We start from the raw sequence: 20,821 nt of genomic DNA, 5'->3' as shown, positions 1-20,821 counted from the left end.
GGAAACTAATGGAGAGACTATTTTTGGGAGCTAAGCCCGCATCTCTGCACCGTCTCTACTCCTCCCTTGCTTTCTCAGTAAATAATCACAGCTAGATTTTTATGAAGAAGACAGAGACGCAGAGAAAAGCAAGTTACGACAGACATAAAAGGAAGTGGGAAATATGCGTGGTTATGTGAGTGTGAATATGTGATTGTCTCACCTCTGGTGTGTTCTTCTTGAACTCGCGGCTCAGGTCGATTAGTTTCTTCCTGGATTGTTCACTCTCGTCCTGTCTGTTGGCAAGCTGTGTGGCGGTGGCATCTAGTTCTTTCTGCAACATACAAACACACAGCTTTTGTAAGTTTAAGAAAAGTGCTACACAGATTTAGTATAATCTTTATTATTACTGTCATCAGGGTCCAAAATTAACACTTGCCAGTTGCCAAATGCAGGTAAATTTAGTCTTTGGTGAGTAAATTATGGAGACCACCCGCCACTCTGGCTGGTAGAAAAAAAAAAAAAAAATTTACTACAGGTGCTGGAGAAAGCTGCTGGTTTGCTGTCACTTCAATCTGCTAGATCTGCCGTGCTGCGTGTAATACATAATTGTGTCAGTCATCAAACCGTGCGATTTTGCATGAGATACTTGTTGTCATCTAGGCAGTTGAAACAAATCCAGTTGTGGAGATTTCTTGTGGGAGGGTAGCCCCGAGGAAAGAAAAAGAAAAATGGTGAACTTCAAGCCAAAGAGACCACTTCTGCCACGACCAATCCAAACACCTCCACCCCCCCATCGCATCCAATGACGCTGTCACCGAGGAAATTCTATGAGAGGTGCCGATACAATGATTCAGCTGCTCCAAGAACATGGCTGAAGTTTGACCGTGGGGTCATGTTTTCTAGTGTGTGTTGTATTAATGCAGAGGAAAACCGCAGCGGCAGTGTATTATTGTATGCAGTGTAATTTCTGCACACATAATATTTCTGAATAGGTAGTGTTACTACTATTATTACTGCACACTACTATAATACTGAAAGTGCATTAAAGACCAAGATGACTTGCTAAGTAATAATAATAGCTAACTGCAATAGTAAAAATCCTGACTGTCATGATCATCACCCTTCCATATATCAGGGAGTTGTCTTCTGATTAGGCGGCAAACCCTTTAACAAGTCTGGCGTGCTGCAGACAACCCCTCCTCACCAGCTGAACTTGGCTGACGTGTCAGTGCAGCTGAGACAGAACAGAACCACAACATAAATGCCATGCCAAGGAAAACCTGTGTATACCTGTACTTTGATCTCCTATCACCACAAACAAAATCTAAACCATTCAGCCCGTGAGTCAATCAGTCACTGGTCAGTTGGGCATGACGACACCTGTACCAAACAATCCACAAAAACATGCGCACACATGCGTGCGTGCGCACACACACACACACACACACACACACACACACACACACACACACACACACACAAAGGAGACACAGTGTTCAGAACAATTCATAACTGGCTAGCCCAGACGAGCCCTTCCCTACATGACAACAACAATATCACAACACAATTATCGACAACAACAGCGTTGTCAAGGCCTTTATCCCCATCCATTTTACATTGTTATTAATAGCTGTTTATGGGAGTTGTTCCAGATGATGGGCCAAGTGCTGACATTAACAAGACATTCAGGCCTTGTAAAGATTGTATCTCTCCCTGCTGAGTGTGTGAGCCATGCTGGATTATGTTTCTGTTGAATTCTCGCTGTCACGTTCGCTCCTCTTATCCCTCGTCTTTCTATATTCTCCTTTCAAATCTTCCACTCCCCTCACTCCACTGACGGCGCCGTCCTCTTCTCCATTTAATTCCCTCTCCTCTCTTTTCAACCCCCCACCCCTTCACTCCCCCCTCCCATCTACCTCCTGTGAGGCCGCCCACCCCTGAGAGTGATTAAACGCTGCTGAAGGGCCGTTATGCTAACTAACACACTAATCATTTAATACACACATTACCACAGGGGCCCTTGTGGCCCAGTCTGCTGACAAGGTCCCAAAACACACACGCACACACATGCCTGCCCACCCCAACCCCCCCATCCCAACACACACACACACACACACACACAGACACACACACACAAATAAATAAAATAAAAAATAATAACACAACCCTCTGAAGAAATAGTGTGATCAAATACTAATTAGGAGATTTTCCCACCCCCCCCATCAGCATTAGGTTGAATTCCCTGACCAACCGTGATCTCGTTTTATCCATCGACCATAAAAAATAAATAGACTTGGTGGACTATCCTCTGCAATGGGTTTTACGCAGTGGCGCAGGACGCTCAAAAAATGCTCACTTGCTTACATGCCATCTTGCTCTCTCTGCCCATGGAGCAGTTGATGGAGCAGCCTGTCTGCCCATGGCCATGGAGCAGCTGCACTAGCAGTTAGTGAATTCGAGCGTGCGCAGAAGCTCGTGCAACGCTGGATGAAAGAAGAGGGACCTAATAAATTTTAATTATTTTAAATTAATTGGCAAAAAATATAAAGCTATTGTTGGTGAATAGAGGTGTAATTACACTAACATAGAGTAAACATCATAGTGTCAGTTATTAATCACAAGAAGCACATGCAGCACAAATTAAATGTATTATTGTAGCTTGTGGGGTCATGTGTTAAAATTTTATTATTTTCCACCACCTGCTGTGTTGAGACTTCATTGGGGTTAGTCACAGTGACTTCGTTCAAAGACAGTTTGACATCATTTTGAAATTAAAACTCAATGGAACATTCTGGTCGGAAGCGTGAGCTGAATTTATGAGGCATATGAGTATGAACAAGGAGAAATTTAGGGAAGCTCTCAAAAGTCAAGAGATAATGCTTTTACTTATTCAGCTGTGCTATTGATCAGTAACGTTAAGCTGTGAATATAAAACCTCGACCTGTAAGTGAGAGTTCATGGACAAAATAACTACACAGGGAAAGTACAATGAATGACCAGTAGTTATTCTCAGGTATTTTGAGGGCCTGTGATACAAACCTTGCATAATTAAACAATCAGCTTGAAGATAGAAACAGCCTGATTAAACTCACTGAAACGAAATTTACTAAAGTGTAATTTGGTTTGCTGTGTATTAGCTTAATATTTTGAGCACCGTCTAAACGCACCACTAAACTCATGCTATGGCATCACCAGGGTGCTTGGCCACACAAGTTGAGATCCCACTGCACAAGATGCTAATTATCTCTACTTTCCTATAAAACATTGTTTAGCTCACGTCTGGTTTACTCTTATCTTTACAATGTTCACAGCTAATGGGTTTACAGAATTAGGGCCATACGCTTGTTCACACTATGTGACAAATTAAGATTCCTAAAATCTTAATCAGCTGCAAGTACACAAAATTTCCTGTTGTGGTGTGTTTAAACTATAGAAGCATTTATGCAGCATACACTATTGTTTACTGAAATTAAGTTGGCTTTGTGGATAAAAACAAAAAGGAAAAACAATTTTCAATGACTTATAATGTTCCTGTGCGATACAAACTAATCCACTGTTTTACAACATGTGAATAAATTAATTTCCAACAAGACTACAAGGCTACTCCAAATTTCATGTTATAGTAAATATAAAGCTTCATATGATTAAAATGTAGGAATTGAACACAGTGAGCCAAGACAACCATACAATTTCATGAAGGTGTCATGTTTCTGGCAAGGCTGTAATACCCACAATCTGCCACTGGGGTACTGCTTTTGGCGGTCACGTGGCAATCCCTGACACCTCTTGGCTTTATCCTCTTTCTCTTTCCAAGACCCCGTGCAGTATCTCAATAGGTTACCAAATCCCCACCCAGAACAGTTCTCATTGCTAAGCTAAATAAACACATCACACATGCAAGAGGACTGATTCAGTGCCAACCAGCCAAGTAATTATGGGCTTGGTTTCCAGTTAAAAAAAGGACCCTCAGATCCACTCAGGTTTTGATTGTGCAGCAGTCTATCCCCCAAATCAGCAGACACAGACTTCACACTCATCATGTTGACAGAGTAGAACATCTGCAAGTGCACAGTCCCTTCTGCTTGCCCCTTCTTCACACAAGTCAAATCTTACTGATCATTGGGAGTCTCATAATGCTGCCAATTTTGACATAAAAATAATTTTTTGACAACAGGTGGTCATATTAACCCAAAGGCTAACCACAATTAATGTTTGCTGAATTAACAAGTTGCTACTTTTTTTTTTTTTTTTTAAATAAAATAATGTGGAGAGATTATAGATCAGGTGATAGAATTCATGTCATGATAATATTTATAATCTACTGCTGTGGCCAGTGCAAAGAAAAATTTGCATATCCTACAGAAAGAGCACACTACAAAGAAATTAACCAAACAAAATGTAAAATATCCAAACTACTTTTAATCAAGTTGGAATACACTGGACATGTCTAAGGAATGCATGTTCGCATGCTGTAATTGTTTTCAAAGGCCAGGCATGCAGTAAAGGCCATTGGAATCTATTTCCATTCTTTTTAATACCAGTGATGACATCAGACTAGCTCAATAAACACAATAATCTAGCTAAAATATACTCAACATCAAATTAAAAAAAATAGCCTACTCTGCGATATATGGCTACAAACTAGTAATTATCAGTGAAGATAAAAATGAACCATCACACACAGGAATAACTATACAGTCACTTTATTAGTAGCAAACAATGCATTTCAACCATTGCTTCTTTAGGTTCACTCAACCTCCTACTAATTTATCAATTTAAGGAGGGGAACTATTACATGTTACAGAATTGCTGTCATGATAAAATACTGTATGAGAGATGGCAAAGTACAAATGCTAGTGCCTTTGGTGTTGACACTTCAAATCTCCTGCCCATAGCGGTGCACCACAAAAATGTTAAACAATGGGCATCAGAAGTCATGTCCAGTGCATTTGGGCCTTGAGGCTCAATGTCTGGGTTCAGCTCCCTGAGGGTGATGTTGGCCCAACATTGAATTTTCAGGTCTCATCAAATCTGTACACTGCCCTTAAACAACAACAGTTTAACTACTGACTTAAGTGATTCGTAGATTCATGAGTCCACTCTTTGAAGTTAATTTTAGTATGAATTTTGAATGACGTTGTAGCTGTTTAGTAATGTGCTGTCTGTCTAGTTTTGCAGAGAATGGAACATGGTGTGCGCAGAGGATCATAAAGCAGCCTGTAATGTCTATGTGATAGTCCTAACAGCCCTGCTTGGCTTGGCTGGACTGGCCCACAGCAGCAGTCCCTGTCCTGGTTCATTTGGTCGTCTGGTCAGCTGTAAAGACTATTGGAACAGATTGCCAACACTCCCTAGAGAGACTTCAACACCGACTCGGCCAAGAAGCCTCCCGCACACTAACCCACGCACGTGTGCTCACACATGAATGCACACAGGCTGCTGCAGTAACTTGGGGAACCCAGTCTTTCCACATTCTTTGGAAATACATATCAAAGGAGAAATTCTGGTCACATTTTCACACAGTTAAGTCTTAGTAAAAGTTTGGCACAGCGAGGTCAGTTTGCACGGGGGTAAGTGGTGAAGACTTTGTATGAAGACACTTCCTCTTGAGGCCAAAAGGAAATGAGTATCTCTCTATCCTACTACTGTGGTAATAATACTAATCGCCGATAACAGTCACGGGTAAACAAATCCTATTACCCTTGGCCATCAGACCCTAGGTATGTGTGTGTGTGTGTGTGTGTGTGTGTCTGTGTGTCTGTATGTGCGCGCATGCGAGTGTTCGTCTTTCCTAATGAAATTCCTTCCACTCCTCTGCAGGCAGAGAGAGGCCTTCTATCTGACTAATTCACTCTAATTACTCTAATGAGCCACAGGTGATGATACAGTGAGATTGATTAATTAAGAGGGAGGCACCAATCAGGCATGTCTGATTATGGCGATCATATCGACTACAGACTAAATGAGATAACAAGAGACAGACGCACTTTAATTGAGGTATCAAAACTTCATGGAATTCCTTATGCCCTCATGCTCCAAAGATGCCAAGACAGATAGGCTGGAGGAATGACAACAAAACTTTTGTTGTGTACACACTATGAAGCTAATCTGATAGTCCTCTGTATTGCCACGGTGACCAGGGGTGTACACCGCAGAGACTACACCACACAAGGATTTGCTGCTTCACATCTCATTCTCAGTAGAAACCTTGCCACTGTAGCTGCTAGAGAGACTTTGTTTACACATTGTCTGGAGTCACCCATGCCAAGTAGTCTGCCACTCCTCCTTTAGTCCAAATACAATGTGGGTGAACTGTTCCATATTCGATGCATGCTTTACAAATTAATCTAATGGAGGCACGTTCTTGAATTCGAGCCATGCACACTGAGAGACAGACAAGCATTCACTTATGCTGTGTAGTAGCAACATTTAATTAGAAGAGGCTAATGTTTGAAAATATAAATTTTCTGTGTGCATTACAGAATGAGAGGCGTTTTACAGCCTCTGCACTCAGCAGCATGACAGAGATGATGTTGAAGAGATGAAGTTTTTTGTCCTGCCAGTGCAGTCACTAATCTTTCCCTTTATCTCTGACAAGTCTGAGGCTGTTATGTGGTTGTGATAGTAAACAGTAAAGGCGTCTGGAAAGATGGCTTATCTGCAATCTATGAGGCCTACCTTTCAAAATCCCCCTCCATCTCCCCTCACAGCGTTCCACCTTCCTATGTGGCGGAGTGCTCTGTATACCAAAACCTACCATGTGGGGGTGGAGTCATGGGGTGGCGGCTCAGTCAGGAGCGACAGCCACGCTTTCTACAATGACACGGTACATGATCACAGATCACAGGCACGCCCCCTCAAAACACAGCACAACAGCAGCACAGATAAGAGAGTACAACCCTGGCTGCCTGTCTGCCTTCCTTCCTCTGACATAGCAGGGTGCATAACTCCAAATGTGCCGGCAGACACTGTATTCGCAAACCACACAGGGTTTGAAGAAGCAAATCATATCCTACTGAATCTTTGCTTGTGCTTTATCTCTCACCCCACTGGAGTCAAAGCCACAAACTTTTCTTTACCACAAGCATGCACTACAGTTGTGCTGTGACGGCTGAGCTCTAAACACTTTGTGTGTGGAGGGGGGCTGGGGGTGGGGGTCCGCCTACCATTCTCCCCAGTCTAACAAGACGCTTGTGGTCCCTGAGCGTTTTGCTCCTTTTTTTGAACACAGATCCATATCTACCAGCAGCACAGGAGCTGTCAAGACTCACCTCACTGACGCTGACTCAAGCCTGGATCAAAAACAGCCTTTTTACACTGCAGCCTCGTTCGTATTGATCCATGTTTCTCTGCTGAGAGATTGGTTGTTGTTTTATCTCTCCAACATCCAAGCCTCAACTCTCCTGAAGCTTACTGGAGGCTATTCATTATTTTGCCTGACCTATTGTCTGAAAAAGGGTTTCAGAGGCCATACCGGAGCCTAAATACAAACATAATGAGACTAAGATGGTTTCGGGTATGGAGGAAGTGAAGCTCACTTGGTCTCATTTCATAGAGTTTGAATTTAGCTGGAGGCCTGTGTCACAAAGGGTGAGTGGTGTGGAGTGTGTGAGGGGAGGAGAGGGGTATGGCGATATGCTAGGGTGTAATGCATTGGTGAAAGGGCAAGATTTTTCATCCCTGCGTTTACAGGGTGGAACGGCTGGGATATTGAGATCTGAGATAGGATCAGAGGGTAGTGAGCTGTTTCAGCTACGATAAAGGCCACGCATTACAAACAGAGCACAGAGAGAGAGAAAGAGAGAGAGAGGGAGAGAGATGGAGAGAATATCACACCTCTCATCCCTGAATTAATGCCTCCATTCTGCCAGGAAGTCATTCTGTGCCAGTGAGAGGAGATTGGGGAGGGGAAGAGTGCACAGATACGGGGCTAAAAAATGGAAACTGTGATCATGGAGAGGGGTGATAGGGATTAATCAAGTCTAGAAGACGAGTGGAGCTCTCCAGGGCCTGTAGTGCATATATGAACCTGGGTCCAGAGCTCCTGAGCACCCGACTCTCTGAAAATAACCGCCATTAGTTTGCATCATATCAAAAACACACACAAATAACAATCGGTGTTCATTGATGGGATCACAGGTGCAGGCTGGCTAAAAACAACTCTGCAGACTCATCATCCACAACTCCAGCAGCTCGTCTTTGTGGCCTAAAAAGATTATGAACCCCTGACAACGCAGCAGTGTTGAAAGTTGTTCTAATTCAGTTAAGATTTGATCTTTTCTCATTAAGTTAGCCTACTATTTGATTTGTTGTAATTCACTTAGCATTCCATTTAAGGGCAGTGAGCTGTTCTATGCTACCGGCAAAGTTAAGGACAGTCAAAAAGATCTGCATCACACTCCTCATATGTCTCTGTTCCAATAAATCCCCCCTTTGTATGATGCCCTTTTTCCCCCGCATTTTAATTAAGCCTTGTCTATGTGTTGTATTCAGTAATTTTCTAAACGGCCCAATGATGACACATCAGCATGAGATGAGGCACAGACTATAAAAAAAACACACATTGAGATAGATGTATAAAATGAAAAGATATAGTAAAAATGGCCAATTAAGTTAGATATCTCAGCACTTTTTTACAGCCAGTCCATGCTGTCATCATTTTGTAGTGTGGCCTAGCCTTCTGACTGAGTTTGACATCCATGGTCTATACGATCAGCGTCAACAGCATATCTCCTGGGGCAAAGTCTTACTCAGCCTTTATGAGTAAGAGTTTTCTCTTCTACTTGCATGACTTTTCAGAGGAAAAACGCAGAGGAACACAGTGAGAAAGAGAGAATGAGCATAGCTAATCCTAACAGTAATGACAGAATAATTAGCTTGCGTTAGGCTAAGTAATGGGCTGTAATTATATCATTTATTCTGTGTTGAGAGAATGTGATATGGGGCTCGCACAATGAAGGAAGACGAATTGAGCTCAGTGGGAAGTAGGATGGAGCATGTGTAAGAGCTCAAGCTCTTTCTATTGATTGATACAAACATCAAACGAACCGCTAGAGTAATGGGGGGAGTGAAGGACAGCTAAAAGCTATTTGGAGCCTTCAATGCATAAAAGACTTGACCTGTTCCACACAGCCTACATATCAAAACCATCAAACAGCAATCAATAGACCAAAGCGGTCAACTCAACAAACCGTCACCCTACTAAAACATCAAACCCCCGGCCCAAGCGTCAGATGATAGGCTACACTCAGCTTATCCATTACCATCAGATAAAGAGGAGATAAAACGCAGAGCCTAATCCTTTCATGTGTCGTGACAGCCACAGCAGCCTCCAAGGCATTCCTTCAGTCTGGCTCTCAAATAGTTTTATGGCGGAAGGCAGCCATTCAGCCAGCCAGCCAGCCAGTCAGGGCTGTTCTGGTCTGTTTGTCTTATTTCACAGTTTACACGCTGTTTTATAGGTAGTTATTATGGTCACCATGGTGATGCCATACGTTTTTTATGGTCTTTTGGTCTGAGGGCAGAGAGTGTTATAAACGAAAAAAAAAAAAACACGCATGAAAACAAAGACTCACAAAACACACTCCTGCTGTGAAAAGGTCTCTCTATCCCTCTCTCCCTCCCTCCCTCTTTATCAGTCTCTCTACATGCCTATCTCCACACTCTGCCTCATGTGAAACATGGATAGGCGAACTTAGAATTGTCCTCTCTCATTCCACATCTGGAGCTGATCAGAGGGCCTCCTGGAAGTTGAGGCCTCTAGGCCTATTAATAACCATACGGCTGAACTCAGGGTCAGACAGCAGTCAGCGGATGGGCCCGTGTCTACTAAACAGATAGTCCATTTCTTTCCCCTTCCCATTCCTCGAGAAGACAGCTCTCTCTCTTTTAAAAGTGAGATGCTACATAGTGAAATTTAATTGATTTGCATTGCTTAAAGCCTGAGAAATGTACACTGAGTTTCATGCTGTTATTCTGGTCCATTTTCATATAAAAGCTTCACCTTGCCCCAGCACAATCAGGAGCTAACAAATGATTCACACACCCAAGTCAATGAACAATCAAGCGTTAAGCTTGTGAAGTCTTCTGAATAGAAAACTGGTTGTCATTTTCCCCTTTTAAAGCAAAAGAAATATACAGGCATAGGAAAATTGCTTGGGCTAATTGTCAGACCATTTTCTAATTCAGGGCTTTTTATCCCTCTCTCTCTATGGTCCACACAACAAGTTCAAGTTCAAGGCAGCTAGACCTGTTAAAAGGAAGACAGATGGCAAAGTCATCATCTGTTAGCTCTAAAGGTTAGGCCAGTCAGACAGCCCAAGTCATACTGGGGTCTGCAGGGTCAGACCACCTCTGAACCCTGGCTCCAGGCTGACAGCTGCCCAGGTCAAAGGTCAGGGAGAGGTTAAGGTACCGTCTGAGGATATACGATGTAATTAACAGATACAGAATTGTGCCGTTTGTACAGAATTTCCCAAGTATCAGCTGAAATAGCCATTGGCCAGTCCTAAGTATTTTAATCCTGCATTAGAGGAAGCCTATGCACTAATATTAGGAGGATGTTAAAACGATTTAATCTGATGCCCACTATAATTTGCATTGGCATGACTTGCATTACAATGAGTCTGGTTCACCGATTTAAACTGGGCAAGCTCTAAGTGCAGCCATTTTTTCCCCTGTGATTACATCTCCCCTCAAGAACTGCCTACAAAGTTCCTCTCAGTTAGCCCGAGTTCACACTAATCAGCTTATCTACCACGTAAAAATATAAAACCAAAACCAGTGAATAGAATATCAAATGCAAAGAATAATTTCTGTTAAGCACAAAACCCACACATACACAGACTCTCTCATACACACACCTGTGCATAAAGGGTAGTTGAATCATCATAATCGGTGGTAGTTTTCTGCTGAGCCCAGCCAGCAGTCTGTGTTATTTTTAGAGGCCTGACACAGAAGCAGGCCGTCCATTTACTCTGAGAGTTGGCAGTAGGACCATCACAGCTCTGGCTGCTTTTTAACTATCAAAATGGGAATGAGCTCAACATAAACACTGCGAAGGTGGGGACGCTCATAGAATAAAGTTAACTACGATTTCAGACCATTAAAATTCCGTTTCTCAACATTAGGCCCCGTTTAACACAAGAAGGTGGAGTGTGTGTGTGTGTGTGTGTGAAAATGTAAACCCACAGAGAATTACTGAGTGGATACTGAAGAAAGACCAGACAACCAATATGACTCTTTACCTAGTCTTACATCTGTGCAGCAATAAGTTGTCATTAAACCATCCTGCCACCATTTTGCTGAGTTTTCCTGTCATTATTGTGACTATAAACACTTGATGTAATGGCAGCAATTTTGAGTGTTTTCCATTTATTTGTGGAAAAACTGTGACTACACTGACTGATATTATGAGTCAGAATGACAAATTTACCACAACCTGGTTTCTGACAAGAAATTTCATCAGACTATTCATTCAGTAAAATTATGATGATTTTTCAAAGTTTGCTCCTCAGTCATTGTCCAAAGGACAGTGAGGGGATTCACAAGGTGATGTAAGGAGATTACTCAAAACTGCTCACCTTTGCGTTATTTGCAACAAACTCTTGATGACTGGAAAAATACATTTCATAAAGGAGCAAACTGAAAACCCCTGGATGGACTGATAACAAGACGCAAAGCAAGTGAAAAAGGAGTAACCGAAATCGGAGAGAGAACCCCGGCTACAGGAGGAAGACTGTTCCAATCTGATTTGATTGATGAGTTGAGCCTAAAGGCCAGCGATGGATCTAGCAACTCAAGCCTTGATTGACATTGAAAATTACACAGTGTGAGCTATTAGCAGATAGCGAGCCATATCATAATTCAATCCCTACACCATCAAAGTGCACCAATATCATAATTCAATACCAAGACCATTAGCCTGCAGTGCACCAATATCATAATTCAATCCTGAGGCCATCAGCCCTTGCCAATATCATAATTCAATACTTGGACCATTAAGGAGCACCAATAGGCCTATTAGAATTCAATACCTGTGGTCAATGATCTAACGGGACAGCGATACGGCCGTCATGGGCTGACATGGGATAAGGTCTGCACAGAAAGATCCTCAGGCCTTATTTAGCCTGGACTTCTTGATAACAGTGACATAAACAGCACTAAAATTAGGGCGGGCCAGTGGCTCACCCATAGCTAGGTTCTATCACAGCCTAAAGGCCAAGGTGTACTCACGGTCTAAAATTTTTGCAGGTTTGTGCAGAAGGACACCTTGGTGGGAAAAATGAAGGGATGCTCTAGCTTCAGACTTGGCGCTTCAGACACAGCTCTACAAACATGACCATATGTATTTTGTTTAAAATATTACAAGACTGCCTGTCCTGCCTCTATTTTCTATTCCGGCTCTTTGCCTTGGTTAACATTTGTCTAGCATCTCGTGGGCCACTCTTTCAAAATGAATTGCCAAAGGAATATTTGTGCAAAGCTCCTCTTGTTCTACAGCCCGAGCCGTTTACACCAACACGGCAGGGAAATGGTGGCGTCCAATGCAAAAAACCTGTGCTATGCTGAATAAAATGCCTCCTTCTAAACCTACAAAGTACTCTGAATCTTTGAGTCATGAGATGTACATCACTTTTTTAAAATATCTGAGGACATGAATTTTTTTTTTTTTTTATGTGAACTATTTTATGGTCTAAAAATCACTTACTGATCTTGTAATATTCATTAGCACAGTGAACAAAATGAAATAAAACAAAGTCATTGCAAATATGCACAAATTTATACATGGCTATTATGTAGAGATGAAAACACCCGCACAATAAGATGGTTAATCAGAGCGACCTGTTTGACTTTGGCCAAGAGCAGACTTTTGTGCCAAATGGAATACAAGCTTTTTGTTTACTGAAAACTTAATATAACAGTATGAACAACTGGTTGTAAAAGATTATATGGGTCTTTGAGACACCATTCCAGCTGGACATAATAGACCTATAACTTTAAAATAACGTGCATTAGCTGCTAGCTTAGACCAACAGCCAATATTACATCGTGATCCTCAATATAATTGTCCAGTAACTTAAGCCTATGCCCTCACTGTTGGAATACATAGCAGTAGAATAGCTAATGCTTCTAACATAAGATATAGTGAAACGCTATGGTGCTGTGGCTGAGAGAGGCTCCAGCTTGGTCTGTAAATAATGCCTGACACTTGAAAATAGGCCTCTAGAAACTGCCCCCTGAACTCCTGTTGCTAGGTCTTGGGTGGAAGATTTAGCCATGCTTTTCAGTTGCACTAAGCACAAAATATCAAGAGATTTTCAGATATATTCAGCATGTGCATCACAGTACTTTTCCATGGTTAGGTTGCAGATTCAGTGTCGAACATAACATTTTTCCCCACTAGGCCAGTAGATCACAATTTTACTGGCCCCTTGTATATTTTCAATGGTCTGGCAGCCAAAAATGAAAATCACTTTTTCTCATAATTTCAGTGATTTATTCATTGTGTACATATTAAAGTAACTCATCTTTAAATAATAATAATAATAATAACAACAATAACAATAACAATAATAATAATAATAATAATAATAATAATAATAATAATATTCATAGACAGCACTACTGCATTAGATATAGGGAAGCTAAAATCCACAGGATTTTCATAAGGCAAAAATAGACTCCACAGCTACACTGGGACAATAACCAAGTCCTCATCTTGCTTTGACAGTGAAAGCTGGGTCTCTAACTGTCCATAAACTGTTGGCATGAGAAACAGAATACACCATCTAGCTGATTTCTATACTGAAGCCATGAAATTTTTAGAGCTAAAAGCTTGAGTTTGTTGACCAAAAACAGTTTTATTCCAGTATACATGTCTATGGAGGACTGCTATCCTTAGGTCAACAGGTTATGAAGAGACAAAATGTTTTAGAACATCATAAAGACAGGTCGCAGAAGTGTAAACTACCTCGTCTCAGCTGGAATCAAGCCAGCTGATGGTGCTGTCTGTGACCGAAGCTTGTCAAGTCGCAGGTGTCTTGCTTAAGTTTGTTCACCTCCAAACCGATAGCAACTGTGTGTGTATGGATGCGAAACTGTGTGCTGCTTTCAGGGGTCCGACACTGGAATATCCCTCTAGTACATTTGTAACCACATTGATAACATGGCATTCACGATGTAACCTCGGGAGAAATTACTTTCAAGAGGAAGAAACTCTTAATTTCCTCCATGGGAAATACCAAGGAAGAGAGTCCATTTTCCTGAGTTGACACAGTAAACACATCTCTGATTGATTTTAAAATTGCATTTTAAAAATAAAACAAAGCGTTTAAGCACAGTATCATCATAAAGGGCATATCACATGACCATTCACATACACTGGGCAAGCAGGCTGGACGGCCCAGATGGGTCAGTGACTGGCCAATCAACTTGCCCTGCATAAAATTTAAAAATTTGTTTATTAAAAAACAATTCAAAGAATAACTTTAAAGAACAGATATATGACATTCAAAGCAGGTTTTTAGACACATTTTACTAGATTCCAGTTTTTAAAAGGCAAACAAGCACTTTCCAGCTTTTAGTCAAAAACAAAATGAATATTCAGTCTCAAATGAGGCTGCAGTACAACAAAACGGGCACTTCACTCGCAGAATTTCAATTGCACTTGAAATGCTGCAGTTTCAGAAAAAGATTTGCGGTTGTGCAGCTTGTGTTGAGCGTCAACCAATCTAATGTAAGCTCTTGCTTGCAAGTTTGCTGTTTAATTTATAGGCTGTCTTTCTCTTCTTTTTAATATGCATTTTAAAAACCAAGCAGCACAGAGTTCCAGTGTACAACAGCAGCAGAATGAAGAGGTGAGAAAATGCATATCATCAAAATGATAGTTTAACCAATCTGAAGAACTTAATTATTTTTAACTTAAAAAACACAAATTCAGTGAAAACTGAAAATGAAAAAAAAAAATGTTTACATGCTACTGTTTGGCATTCTGTGTAATCATAATTTTTGCCATTTTTTTTTTCAGCTTCCTAGCTCTCCAGGCCCTAAACATCACATCTCAGCAAATCAGGTATCTGAGGCAATTCAAACTTTAATAGTTGTGTTGGGATACATGCATGCTGAATCCAAACTTATGCCAAAATAGGTAAATCGCTTTTGCAGCTCTGAATGATGCATTAAGAATTTGAAACCCTTTAAAGTTAGGCTTTGATTGGCCCATGTTATTTTAGGTGCATCTTTTGAAGATAATCAAATAGGTTAGTTGTATTACCCTGATGAATCAATCCTATTGTTGCACATTTCTCAAAAAATAACTGATCCACTGTTAAATCTGTAAAATCTAAACCAGACTCAAGTAACAGAGGTGCGACATGCCACAGTTTGTTCTGTGTTTACAAAGGTAGCATACAAGGTGCTCTCATGGCCCTTTGGTAGTAACATGTTTCCATCAAAAACGGAAACATCAATTATAGTAAATGGGTTAGTAGGAAAGTTACGTAGTGACTTAGGTGGACAGTTGGGCTAAAGTATTGAGTACAAATGGCTATAGCAGATGCTGTGAATGGAAATCACACATGGACTGCTGGCTCCTGTAATATATCATGATGTCCACAATGTCCCTGTGGAAGCATCACGACAAAAAAATTTAAAACATTAATGTAATATTGCTACCACCCACCTCTACTCAAGTTAGTTTAATTGAAGAATTTTCTCATTCACAATAACATTTCTTTGCTGTGAAATTATTTGTTATGACATATTTCAGTGTTGGAGAAAACATAACAATCACTGTCAGAAGAAGTAGGCCTAAAGGTTTTCTTTGTGGTGTCATGTGGCCCAATTTGTGAGGCGCACTCAGTGTAGCCTAATCTAAAGACAATTGTCAAATGGACTGGTAAGTTAAACATAATGAGCAACAGAAAAAGGAAACACTGAAATACAATGACAAAGAGTAGTTTCCTGCTGAAAAAGGCTGCAAAAAAACAGATAAAAGTATCACTATTCTGCTAAATATTACGACCAAGATTATAAATGAACATCAGCAAGTCTGTTTGTTGCACACCTCTGCACAAAGCCTACATAAAGAGCTGCCAATTCCGTCTGTTTTGGCATCACTATTTTTAGACTACTCTGTTAACCACTTCATATCGTTTATACAAACATCAGGTGACATTGGTCAAACCTGCATTTCTTATCATAAAGACTGTTAGCAAGTTAGATTAAAATGCTGTACAATTTAGAATTCCAATTATTACTTGTGCAGATTAAGGCTGTACTTAGGTGTTCTTTTACACCCAGATAAAACAGGGCTGGCTCAGACACTCCCCGAAGCAGAGGGAGGGCGAGGAAACTGAACCTGGAGTGTGAAGTACGGCCTTAACTATCAGGGACCATGTGCCTCCACTGAGTATTAGTCAGTGATAAGGTATATACAGAGCAGATTTTTCAGTTTTCTGGGAGCAGCACATACCTTCGTGAGGAAACACTATAACCTCTCAGAAAGTAGAATGACATAGCCTCGACCAAAGTAGACTAAGGACAGACCAAAGACCTGACATGCACTCATCTCGCTCTCTGACTCACGCTTAGTCGCTCACCACCCACCAACACACAGTGAAACCTCAGTCCCAATGCCAGGTTTTGTCACTGGGCAGAGAACTGGTTGGCTACAGTAAAAGCATGACGTGATGCCCCTTCCTCTATACTCCCCCAGCCTGTGCAGCAACAGAGGGGTAAAAATATCCCACCAGTGAGTTCAGACAACCAGCTCATAAATTAACACTAAAACTCCTGCAGACAACAGCAGGCAAGTCGCTGAGAGATTTAAACCACTCAGGTTGCCACTGACCACAGCTCTGGGATCATCTTACAAAAGCTTTCCTAAATTTACCCATTAAGAGGTGGTGAATAAGAACTAGCTCTAGATCAATTTTCATCTCAATCACTATTTAGGCTTCCACTAAAATAGTGAACAATTTTTCTAAATGGCTCTGGGGTGCTTTGTTCCAGGAAACGTTACGAGGTGAGATGTAGGCTATTAGGCTTGAATTGGGAATGGGGAATAACATAAGGGTCTGTTTCTAATTTCCCTAGCTTACAGAAAATATATAAAGTCGAGGCCCAGGCTCGGCTACTAACTTGAATGTCATGTTGGCTTGACTATAATGAAGCACAATCATCACTCTCAAATAGAAACACAATGTTCCAGCAACCTGCTTGACTGGGTCAAAAAAAGATAAAAAAAAAAAAAAAAAAACAACAGGAGAGAGAGTGATGATCCCTTCTAAAGAAACTCAACTCTGTAATGGATGGACAGGGATTACAGACGTTAAAACCTCCTCCATCTGTAATTCACTGTCACCCTGCCATCATCTCTGAATCACTGATCCATTTTCCAAGTGTGCGAGACCTTGCTAAAAGCATCACTGTTGCACCCATTTGTGTTTGTAATGGCGGAAAAAAAAAAAAAAAAAACATGCAGAGATGAAGACAAGTTAACAGCTCGCTGTGCCGTTTCAAAGCACTCTCTGTCCTGTAGCAACCATCTAGCTACTTCCTTACAGAGGGAACGGGACCCACTGATCAAATAAGATTTTAATAAGCATCAGCACTTGGCACCCAAGGAAAAGACGCTATGTTAGCTTACAGCTATTGACATCTAGGTTGGGTTGGATTTTCATCATTAGAAAAGAAAAAAAAAAAAAAACTCTTTCACTGAGACATCTTACACAGAGAACACAGATTTGAACATTAGACACAGACACTGGCCATTTGGTCAGAGGAAAGTAGGAAAAGGGAATGCGACTAGCTGACAAGCCTGTGTGCAGACTGTGATCATATCATACTAGCCCCACATTCTCCTCAGAAAACAGATAAGAAAAAAAAGATTCTTCTCTGAAGGCTATCCTCTAGGAGCCTCTCAGTGGGAGGGAGAGTAAATAAGATGTCATCAATAATAGACAGTGAATGTTCTGAGCAGTGCTGCACAAACCAGCACACGCACGCACACAGACACACACACACACACACATACACAGAAGCACGCATGCACACACACAACAGCCCCGACTGATTCCTATCCTGCAGACAGGCCTGCCAACCGCCAGCCTTTTTGCACACGCTCAGATTCACTGTCCTGACTAATCACTTGTGATAGGGGCCTTTTCCATAATTACCCAGGGCCTTATCACAAACTTATGTGATGCATTTTTCATGTCCTGGCTGCTGGCAGTGCCTTCACTGTTCTGGCAGTCAATCTATGAAAAAGACTGATCTCAGACAAATTTACACACACCAGTTCAAACAGGGAGAGACGGGTGAGAGCTGGGTGAAGGGCCAGGGAGCGGAGAGGAGTGGGAGACAGAGGGGGGGTGAGAGAAAGATGAGGGGCAGGGAGGAGGGGGTGGGAGAGGAGAGATAGGGGAAAAGAAAGAGAGGGCAGTCTCAAATTTTTACATAATGCATGAATAAGGGACACGAGTAGGAGGACCAAACAGGATCAAATAAATAGGAGAAGTGAAGCCTTGATGATGTGGCATAAGTGCAACACAAAGCCCGCTGAAGAGACCTGTTCAGTGTCCTTTGTCTATGCAGTCACAGGGGCATCATGACCTAAATAAAAGTTTAAATCCTAAGCCTGTGTGATTCACAAATAATGTAGGAACAATTGGGCTACCCTACTTAATACAATCTTATGTTAATGACTACAGTAACTAGGCTACTAATATTCAAAAAATGTGACTTAAAATTCAGTGTGCACGTGAAATGCCATGGGAAAACACAACAGCTCCATTGTCTACATTTTTGTAATAGGTCAAACACGCTCTAATATACACAGTAGGCTATATTATTCACATACTGAATAGGCCTATTCCTCATATGCTTTACTGGGCTAGGGATCTCCTCCGTGCACGCCTAGATTAGTGACGTGCGTGACACTGAGACATTTCTGGAGTTCTTCATCAACAACAAGGTCGAGATCCTTTCTTTTTTTAATTCAATGTTTCGTGTCAGCGAGGACTGTCCCATCCACTTCCACAGACGTGGCAATGTCTATAAAACCTTACTGTATTTAATTGAGCTGCGCGTAGCTCACCATCAGAGGAAACCGAGAAAAAAAAAAAAAAAACACGGTAGTGTTGCTAAACCATTATCACGGTCGGGACTTCTAAAATACACACAGTTTAAAAACCGCTAGCCGACAAGGTGGCTAATGTTTTCATTCGTGACAAATAAACTTGACAATTTGACAGTTAAAGCAAAAACACAAGCAAAGCGCTGTGTCTTTGCTGTCCGTCTCAACGGTTGGTGTCACCACAGCGCCACCGTAATGAGTCGCACTTATTTTTCCCCAAATTATCCAACCTTACAACGGCTAAGCGTCGGGCTAACTACGGCTACTTGCTTCTGTAAAGTTCAAGAACATGTAATAAACCAAAATATATCCAAAGCTTTCGCAAAACACTGCCATTTGTTTTATTTCTGCGTATCCCCGCGGCATCGCCCGGCTGCCAGTAGTAGTGTCCGATCGATGTGAATTGAACAAAGAGGATCAATTTCTGATCAGCGAGAGAGCCACTTTCATCAATGTGAGGAAGAGGTCTTGAATTCTCTTCCTAAACAGCCACGGAGCGGCCACGAAAACGCAAAAACATCAACTCCCAAACACACAAGACAACCGAACTGAATAGAGCGTAGGCGATTTAAAGAGGCGGAAAACTGACCTGTAGTTGTTGTAAGTCAAAACGCTTCCAATATTGAAACATCGATCCTGCATTGGCCGCCATCTTGAGACATATTGAGACAGGAATGAGATGCTGATAGAGAGCGCGGGGGTTGGAGTTCAGTGGAGAGGACCGGGCGGCAGCAAAACCCGGGGCGGATCACGCAGACACCACGCTCTCTGAACCACCAACAGACGGAACGGAGTCGCTTCGTACGCGTGTTTCCTTAATAGCGCCATAATAATTGCTTTAATAGCATTATATCAACATTCGATATTACAGGTAAGTAACTAAAATGGAATTGATTTACACCGGATTTTATTAGGTTTATTCACCGGCGCCAGATTAGACCAACAATGACCCCACAGTTTTTGATGATATTATAATGCAGAGCAAAGATCAAACAAAAATAATGCCAGGAATCTATTTGGAAGCCATATCTGGGAAAAAAAAAAAACAGCATCAGGGGTGCATCCAGGACTAGTAATCCCCCCTGAGCTGTGCGCGTCTGTGCAGGATAATTTGGTGACGTCGGTCTAATTTGTTATCATATTGAATACATTATATTACTTCAGGTTTCAGTGATAACTCCTATTTCCACCTAGAATTTAGTGGATTTGCTAGAATTTGGTGTGAGGCGATATCCGAAACAGGGACTTTGCCACAGACCTTCATCCCAATAACTGATGGTGCCCCATTCGTGGACTACTTTGCTCTGGTCACCTTTTCTGTTCCTGTTAGTATTTCTCACTTGAATTTCATTTAATACAATGCGTGACATCTGACCTACCATTGTGTTTGGAGCGCTGTCATGTTACAACGCTGCGTTTTGTCTCATCTTGTTTGTTCTCTCTGGGATGACCCAAAGGAAATGTTTTCCTTCCACTGTGTAGAACGTACGACTGAATGACAGTAAAGCTGAAATTAACTGAAGTGACACTGAACTGAATATCAGGCCAACTGCACTGAATATGTGTCACATTGTACAGAATACCCAGCTGTAGCCCATTACAAAAAAATAAACAAATAAGCTGCGAGTTACATAATTGTATTTATCTATTTATTTATTTATTTTTATAATACATACTATATAATATAATACAGTGTATAAA

General features: G+C 41.5%; 1 protein-coding gene across 3 annotated transcripts in view; it reads right to left on the bottom strand.

Moving 5' to 3' along the window:
• Window positions 1-19,812, bottom strand: part of cux1b (cut-like homeobox 1b) — a 63,811-nt gene extending 43,999 nt beyond the window's left edge. For all 3 annotated transcript variants that reach the window (XM_030067680.1, XM_030067678.1, XM_030067679.1), the window contains exons 1-2: window positions 19,710-19,812; window positions 203-313 (exon numbers count right to left, since the gene is read on the bottom strand). In XM_030067680.1, coding sequence (XP_029923540.1) covers window positions 203-313; window positions 19,710-19,772 — 174 coding nt within the window. In that variant the 5' untranslated portion in view covers window positions 19,773-19,812. The remainder of the gene's footprint in view (window positions 1-202; window positions 314-19,709) is intronic.
• Between the last annotated feature and the right edge of the window lie 1,009 nt (window positions 19,813-20,821).

This window comes from Myripristis murdjan, chromosome 13, assembly GCF_902150065.1.
Source record: "Myripristis murdjan chromosome 13, fMyrMur1.1, whole genome shotgun sequence".
In the NCBI taxonomy this organism is placed as follows: Eukaryota; Metazoa; Chordata; class Actinopteri; order Holocentriformes; family Holocentridae; genus Myripristis; species Myripristis murdjan.
This window is presented reverse-complemented; position numbering and strand designations above follow the sequence as displayed.